The 8,965-nt window shown below is 40.6% G+C and overlaps 1 protein-coding gene across 1 annotated transcript; it reads left to right on the top strand.

Moving 5' to 3' along the window:
- LOC107636882 lies at nucleotides 4,438-5,106 on the top strand. The gene is made up of 2 exons (XM_016340355.1): nucleotides 4,438-4,815; nucleotides 4,879-5,106. The coding sequence occupies exons 1-2, from the start codon at nucleotides 4,438-4,440 to the stop codon at nucleotides 5,104-5,106; spliced, it is 606 nt and encodes a 201-aa protein (XP_016195841.1).

Here is an 8,965-nt window from a genome sequence, read left to right as displayed (position 1 = left end):
ATATTTCGTTAAATTCTAATCAAATTTTATTAAAATTTCATATTTTCAATTTTTTTATTTTACTCGATGGACCATAAACCTCAGCCGAAACAAAATCAACAAAACGGCTATGAGGTGAGCTATAAATCGACTATCAGGTGTGAGCCATAAATCAGGTAACAAAACACGTAACAACTAAGGAAAGACTCAAAAAAAACAACCACAAGGAAAATAATGGAAGAGGCCAAGATAATAGAAGCTGGGCACAACAACCTTTTCCTCTATTTAAACTACAGAGAACAGCATCAGTGGACACCTTTTAAAAAAAGAGAAAAAAACATATACTAAACAACGAACTCTTTTTCTATTATTATTATTATTGAAATCTTCTTTTAACTTGAGCGTTGAAGGCTTTTTTGGAGATATTTCACCCCAGTACTCCGAGATCAGCTGACCTATAACTCAACCAAGAAGTATTAATACAACGTTAAAAGCTTGGATCAACTATAGATAGGTTCGTTCGTCTCAGATGTAACAACTAGTTTAATAGTCGATTCATTATATAGCACAAATGTATTTTTTCTGCATTTTATGTGGAAATCCAGGGTGTTAAGGTATGTGAATATGTTTATAGTACAAGCTAAGAACGAGGGGATTATGATTTAAGATACATGTTTAAGGTAATACAATAATGCAAGTATGCTTGGTTCATAGATTTCAATATGCAATGCATTGTTGTATTGCTGGAAGGTAATGGTTTCTTGTACATAGCTTTTGATAAGTGAAATTTAGTTACTACTTACCCCGGTGATTAGAAAATAATCAAAGGAATAATGGATAAATGTGCATATAAAAAATCATACGGTAAACAAAATTATGCACAAATTATTTAATGAGTTAAGTATACACATGAATTTTATGTTTTATTAGCTATATCTACCATTTTATCAATAAAAGTGTGTCTCTGTTGGTAGAATTGTACATGTGTCATGTTTTTTTTATCCTAATACTATGTAGTAAGCTATAATGCAACCAATAATTCAACCATAAAACTAATGAGTGCGCTAGAGAGAGGGGTGGAAAAACACTGGGCGTGGTAGGGCTAGGCATGTCCAACATCTAGACAATGATCCAAGGGTTTAGAATCGGGAAGCGTTTTTTCGTTTGGAACAAGACTCTTTCACCATTTTTTGTCGACAGGCTACTGGAAAACATATCAAAAAAGGAATTGTTTGGTTTGTTTTCATGGATGGGGAGGATTAATGACATTTACCTTTTCAGGAAGCTGAGAAGTGGGGTGGTGTATTTGTTTGCGTTCATCCATTATACTATGAAGGGTAGAGCTTTAAAGGCAATTTCATATATGAATCGTATGAGGTTAAGGGGAAAAGAGATATTGTCGGCGATGCTAAGTTCAGGAGGAATGCCACTAAAGGGAGGACGGTCCTGGAAAGTGATGGTATAAGGAGGGGTACAGACACTAGAGAGGATGATTCTGGGAAAATTCATGATAAGGTTGGGGATCCTTTGGTAGATAGGGTGAGTGATTGCGGGTTAAATCTTGCTCGGTCCAACGAAATATTTGGGACATGAGAATGACCCCCTGCGGAGTTGGAGGCCGAAGGATGATGAAGACCCGGGGGAAAGGGTCATACAAGCTTCGATGGCTGAGTATAATTTGGGCTGGTTGCAGCGGAGTATTGTTGGAAGTACCTTGAAAGCTATTGACTTCCGCTTGCTGAACGCCGTAGCTCGAACGGAATGGCCTCATGTAGTTAAGGTATGCAAATTGGGAGCCTACAAAGCCTTGCTAATCTTTTATAGTACTCGATCCGCAGACAAGGCTCTCACTTTTAACATGAATGGCCTGTTGAAGTTCTTCTATTGCGTTGGTCGGTGGACAGAGAATGATTGGTGTGATAAGCGAAGACTTTGGCTCGAGTGCGTCGGTGTCCCAGTACATGTATGGTCCGAAGCTACATTCCGCTCGATTGGTGAACAGTGGGGAGAGGTGGTGGTTTGTGATCCTGCGACAACTTCATGCTCCGCGTTTAGTGTGGGTCGTGTGTTGATTAATACATGTAGGTATGAGGTTATTCTTGAAAGAATCCGCATCTCTGTAGGCACGGCTATGTTTGATGTGTTTGTCTCAGAGGTGGGAAGCGGGGATTATCCTTCACTGGGTAATGCGTGGAAGGAAGGGAAGGGAGGTAACCAGGGCCTCATTATCAAAAATGAATGCGCGAATTCGAGCTGTGCAAATACTGGTGCTAGTAATTGTTGTCATGGGCAGCTGGAGAGCAAGGATGCAGCGGCGGAGTTGATGACGGTGCCGGAAATAGAGGAAGAACAGATGAAGGGTAGAGTTGTAATCTCCTTGGAAGATTTGAATGAGTGGAGTAACAAATATTTGAATTTGAAAACGGGAAGGACTATAGTTAAGGAGTCTGATCCCAATATGATGAAGGCTGGATTTGCGGGATCCATAGTTCATGATGCGGAGAATGATTCAGAGAGGACTGTGTCTTGGGAGGTGGCTAATGGTGCGGGTTCTGAAGTTGACGTCACTAGCATTAAGAGGTGTGTGGATCCAAATGTAATCTCTATTGTTCCTAATAGATCAATGGCCCAAAGAGTGCTAACTGAGGCTAAGGAAGTTCAAGTGGGCCTCAAACTATGCAAGCCACAAGATAGGCATGCCTGGAGGCATGAGATGGACCTGGCAGGATATACCTTGGAGCAGGAGGCCTGTTGGGTCGGGCCGGGATTTTGCGTGACTGATGGAAAGCGTACTGAGTGGGGTGAGATTCTCCAAGGCGGTGCAGACATCACCAGACTCAGGAGGGGGCCGGCAGCTAGTGACGAGTACAGTCTGGAGGGAGGGGCTGATCCTGTGGGTGCAAACGGAGGCATGTGGTCAGGACTCTCGACGTTGTATGGAGAAGGAGTTCGGGTGAGCCTTGACTGTGATGGCGATGGGAGAACGATTCGGGCGATGGCGGGCGATTTACTTGCTAATGGTGGAACGGTGGTGTGGGACTGCGGGTGGTGTTGAATAGTAGGGATGGCCGGGAAGGAGACCTCATTGGTGCGGAGACAGGCATGAATGGAGAAAGGGTGGGGAATCATGGGACTGGGGACTTGGATGTGGCGGTTATGCACGGGATTGAAGGGGGAGTGGTGGCAGGTAGACGTGGACGGGGAAATCGCTCTGAGTTTGTTGAATCTGGTAAGGCTGATGAATTGGGTAGACTTGGGTCTGAGCATGAACGGGTTGTAACGATGGAAGCAAGTTGCGCTAATTGTTTCCAATGTCAAAAATGTTTATCAAAGGATAAAGTGGATACCACCCCAGCCGCGGTTGAAACACATGATGTGTTGATGCAATCGGTGTTAGAGAGTGTGGGAATTGGGGAAGGCCGAGTTGGTTTGGGTGATGAACAATTTGATGGTGAGAGCGACGCTGGTTCTGATACGTTAGAAATCGAACGGGCGGAGGAAATGCAAGAAAACAGAAAAACGTGGGACCTAGCTGTGGAATCGGGAGCTGTGTTGTACAATGAGGAATAGGATATAATGGCGATACTTCAGGCCCAGAATGTGGAAATAGCACTGAAGAAGAAGTAGGCTAAGCATAAAGAGAAAGCTAGAAGAAGTCGTCCGAAAAATAGAAAAAAAGATGCGTACAACTATTTTAAAATGAGTTTTGCATCTTGTAATGTCCGGGGGTTGGCGGGGATTGAAAAGTTGAGTATGATCAAAAACTTTAGAAAGAAGTTCAATTTGCATATGTTAGGTTTGATAGAGACAAAAAAGGAAGTGGTGACTAAATTTAATGTCGTGCAACTGTGGGGTAATGATGTAGTGGGGTGGGAGTTTGTGGAAGCGGAAGGTGCGTCTGGAGGCCTGTTGTTGATGTGGGATGCAACAGTGTTTAAGTTAAGTAACTTTTATAAAGGAGTTAGGTGGTTATGTGTAGAAGGAGTACTGATAAAGAATAATTTTCGGTGTGCGTTCTGCGTAGTGTATGGTGAGCATGTTAGGGAGGATAAGCTCGTTTTGTGGGAAGAGTTGAGCTTCTTGTTTGGGTTATGTCAAGTTTCTTTCTGTTTTATGGGGGATTTTAACGAGATTGTTCAAGTCGAAGAGAGGCAAGGGGCTACTTCCTTGCCGAGGTCTGCAGCAGAGTTTAAATCCTAGATTCACGATATGGAGCTAGTGGACCTAGTTTTAACTTATCGTAGGTTTACTTGGTTTCGGGGCCAGTCATGTAGCCGGATCGATAGAGTCCTGGTTAATCTGTAGTGGTTAGAAGAGTTTCCTGAAACAAGATTAAGAGGAGGGCCAAGAGATTTGTCAAACCATAGTCCAATGATTATGAATGTCACAAGGTTGGGAGGGGGACCGCGACCTTTTCGGAGTCTGGATTCATGGTTCACTCATGCTAGATTTCTGAGGATGGTGAAGGAGGAGTGGAGGAGCCTAGGGGAGATTCAATTCATGGACAAGCTGAAGGCTTTGACGGTACCACTGGGTAGGTGGCATAGAGAGCACTTTGGAGATCTAGATATGAGGATTAATAAGTTTGAAGAAGAGATCAAGAAAGTTGATGATTTGGTGAGCAATGGAGTATATGATGGAACAACGGAAGCTAGAAGGAAGGCGCTTGTGAGCTCTTGCAAGAAATGGTATATCAGAAAGGAAATACATTGGAAGCAGATGTCACGGTCCAGGCATGCTAAGGAGATGGATAAAAACACTAGATATTTCCACAATTTAGCCTCGGCTTGTAGGAGGAACAATCGGATTGATGCCTTAAGAATCCATGGCCGACTAGTGCGGAATCAATCTCGGATTAAGGTTGCTATAAGAGATTTCTATAAGGAGTTGTACCATTAGGAGACATCACCAAATATTGGTTTTCGGGAAGGGCTGGTAAGGCAAATAAATGAGGACGAGGCAACAGAGCTGGAGATGATGCCGAGTGTTGAAGAAATAAGGTCTGCAGTGTGGGATTATGAGTCAACAAAAGCTCCAAGAAGCGATTGGTATAACATGAATTTTATCAAGAAGTGTTGGGCAGAAGTTGGGAGGGATTTCACGGGAGCAGTGATGGGGTTCTTCTAATCAGCAATGTTACCTACAGGGTCGAATGTCACGTGGGGTTGGCACCAAAATTTGTTGGAGCTACAGAAATAAAGGACCTTCGGTCGATTAGTATGGTGTGTTGTGTATATAAGATCATATCTAAGGTGTTGGTTCGGAGGATGCGGAAAGTGATGTCAGGTCTAGTAGGCGAGACTCAGAGTGCTTTCGTGAAGGGTAGGAAAATTCACGATGGGGCTTTGATAGCTTGTGAAACAGTACACTGGCAAAGATCAAGGAAAAGGAGCTCAGCAATAATCAAACTGGATTTTCAGAAGGCTTACGATAGGGTCAAATGGAGTTTTGTGGATATAGTACTGTAGAAGATGGGCTTTGGACATAGGTGGCGGGGGTGGATTAAGGAATGTGTTTGTTCTGCGTCTATGTCAGTTCTCATTAATGGATCTCCCTCTAAGCCCTTCAAAATGGAAAGGGACCTACGACAAGGAGATCATTTATCTCCCTTTTCTGTTTGTGCTAGTTGTTGATGTGCTTCATAGAATGATCGGTGAGGCGGTGAGGAATGGACGCATATCACCGCTGCTGGTTGGACGGGATAACATTGAGTTGTCACACTTACAGTTTGCGGATGATACGATACTTTTCTACCCTCCAGAGGAAGAGACCATACGGAATTACAAGCGCCTAGTGCACTGCTTCGAGCTGATGTCTGGGTTGAGTATTAATTTTGAGAAGTCCAGCTTCATTCCGGTTAATTGTGATCAGCGGTGGGCGCGCAAGATGTGTCTTTTGCTGGGATGTAAAGAGGACTCACTCCCTGTTTGGTACCTTGGCATCTCTTTGGGAGCGAATCCGAGGCTAGTTAAGACGTCAAAACCAGTGATTGATAAGGTGGAAGAAAAGCTGAGTCTGTGGCAAGCAAAGACCCTCAATAAAGTAGGTAAGCTGGTACTCATTAAATCTGTTCTCAATAGCCTGCCTATATACTATCTCAGTTTTTACAAGATGCCAAAAGTAGTAGCAGAGGAGTTGATTTCCTTACAAAGACGGTTCTTATGGAGTAAAGAGGATGGGAGGACCGGGATGCCACTAGTGAAATGGGAGGTAGTAATGGCTCCTAAAAAGGCAGGTGGTTTGGGAGTGGGAGATACAGTGATTTGGAATACAACTCTTCTATTTAAATGGTGGTGGCGGTTCTCGAAAGAGGATTGTCCCTTATGGAAGAAAGTAGTGTGCTCTTGTAATCACATGAATCCTTTTGAGATGCTGCGTGGTCAGCCTGTTCCTCCAAGAGGGGGTCCGTGGAAGGACATTTGTCAGCTACAAATAAGAGAGCCGCAAATTAGAAAGCAGATGATTAGAGGCTTGTCAATGGATGTAGGGAATGGCAGAACAATCCGATTTTGGGAGGATGACTGGTTAACTGGTGGTGTTTTGAAAGATCTGTTCCCTAGACTTTTCTCGGCCTCAAACCTAAAAGGATCTGTTATAGGGGACTGCGGGTTTTGGGATGGGTTAGTGTGGATATGGAGCTTCCAGTGGAGGAAGGAGTTATTTCAGTGGGAGCTGGAACTTTTGAACCAACTCCATGAGCTCATACGTTCAGTTAAGCTAACAACTGAGAGAGAGGATAGGGTGATTTGGAAATTTGATAGAACTGGTATTTTCTCTACTAACTCTTTTGTGCAGGTGTTGCAGGAAGCAGTCCTTCCGGAGGAAATAACAAGCTATAGCTTCACTAGTGCTATTTGGAGGGGTTTCGTCCCACCAAGGGTCGAATTGTTTTCTTGGTTTGTTTTGATTGAGAGGGTGAATACTAAAGAAAGACTTTGCAGATTAGGTGTCATTAACCAGCTTGATAATTTGTGTGCTCTATGCTGTAAGTCTGTGGAGTCTGCTTTTCACCTGTTTCTTGGCTGTCAGGTCACTTGGCAAGTGTTGGGTGCCTGGCTATACGCTCTTGGAAGAGAATGGACCGTTCCAGGTACACTAAAGCAACACTTTGAGAGTTGGACGAATGCTGCACAATGAAAGAATGAGAGGAAGAGGTGGTTGATTGGATTCTTTGTGGTAATCTGGACAATTTGGTTGGAAAGGAATGGTAGAGTGTTCAAGAATCAAGGCTCAGATATAGTGGAAATCATCAACAGGTCCTTTGTGCTTTCCGATGAGTGGCTTGGTGGTGCTCCCTTTGGTTGTTGATGGCAATGCCGAAGATGACTAGGGGTTGCTTAACATTCTTCAGTTAGTGAATTTTATGTTGAATTGTACTTTGATACTTGGACTCTGTTTGCTCCACCTAGTGTGTTGAGCTTTTTACTTCAAAAAGAAGTAAGCTATAATGCACGAATACTAATACGGATACGAGACATGATATGACACGAGATATGCGGACATACAAATTTTAAAATTTTATAAGATACAGGATACAACATATATATAAAATATAAAATATTTTTTAGATAAATTATAATGATATTTTAATATTTTATTGATATTAAAATATAAAATAATTTTTAAATTATTTTTAATATTTTTAATTATATAAAGTATTTAAATTTTTTATAAATAATAATATATATTATTTTTAAACTCATTTTAAGAATACATGTTAAAAATAAGGTTAGACACATTGATACGTGATGGTATTTAGGCGTGTCCAAGTGTGTCCGGAGAAAATTTTTTCATTTTTTATTAAGACACAGTTGGACACAGCAAATACACGTGTCGGGCGAATGTCGATGAGTATCGTGTCTAAAATGTGTCCGGCACGCGGACACGACAACTCAGTAATATGTCTGTACTTCATAAGTAGTGAGTTACGTGACTATTTAGTAATTAGAAGGATATTTATTTAATATTTTTAAACTAAAATTGAGATTAAAAATTCTTTTTACTTTCACCCTTTCTCTCTCTTTCTATAACCAAAAATTGGAAGAAAAAAAATTGTGAAATCCTGACAAAAAAAGGTTACAACTTAATAGAAGAAGAGACCCATATTCCTTAATTGCACTAGTATTTTCGGTGACTCCTCTTTGTTACTAAAAAACAAGAAAAAATAATTTGATGACAAGTATTTACACAACTTGATACAGTAATACTAAAATTTAGAACGGAATAAAATCCTAAAAGATTGTTTCTTTATCTACCGTGGGAGGTATGTTGTGGCGTTGTGTTGCTGTTGTAATTCCTTTTAGTTCTATGATTTATCTTTCTCCTCTGCTCATTTTTCAAATTGCACAGAAGATTGAACATAGATGTAAAAATTTTGTATGTGCTAATGAAATTGGAGATAGTGAAAAAAATTTGAGTTCTATAAAAGAATAAAAAAAAGTCCATGGGAAAATTCATGTTCCAAAAAGTAGAACTTACTGTTAGTGCATTAAAGAAGAATGAAAATATATGCGAAAAAATTACTATTCACAATTATTTAGATTATTGAAGAACTAAAGTGTGTTAGAAAAATAATACAGGATATTTGCTTAAAATTGAAAATTTATGCTTTATTGTTGCTTACGGTAATTGTTCACAAATAAAATTTGGAATTAGGTTATTTTTCTTTGTTAGGTTTCACTTTCACAGTTTCTCCAATTTTTGGTCATGAAAGAAGGAAAGGTGGATGAAGGTAAAGAAGTTTTAATCTCAACTTTAATTTAAATATATTAATTAAATATTCACCTAATTACCAAATATCCATAGAAAAAGTTTAAGGGGCAGCAATTTTATTAAATTCTGGTCAACATGTAACCAGCAAAGAAAAATGAGCTATTGGATGAAATCTCACACCATTAAAATATCATTAATGACTATTTGATGGTTACAAATCACAAAAATTACTGTCCCCTAAGATTTCTCATGGCCATATTACTCATCATATAAT

Source organism: Arachis ipaensis, chromosome B04 (assembly GCF_000816755.2).
Source record: "Arachis ipaensis cultivar K30076 chromosome B04, Araip1.1, whole genome shotgun sequence".
Lineage (NCBI taxonomy): Eukaryota > Viridiplantae > Streptophyta > Magnoliopsida > Fabales > Fabaceae > Arachis > Arachis ipaensis.
The sequence above is the reverse complement of the archived record's forward strand: the minus strand, read 5'-3'. Positions and strand labels throughout refer to the sequence as shown.

Coding starts and splice junctions, on each gene's coding strand:
- LOC107636882 (XM_016340355.1), top strand. CDS start 4,438: ATGGTGAAGGAGGAGTGGAGGAGCCTAGGGGAGATTCAATTCATGGAC. Junction 4,816..4,878: donor TAAGAATCCATGGCCGACTA/GTGCGGAATCAA, acceptor TTGTACCATTAG/GAGACATCACCAAATATTGG.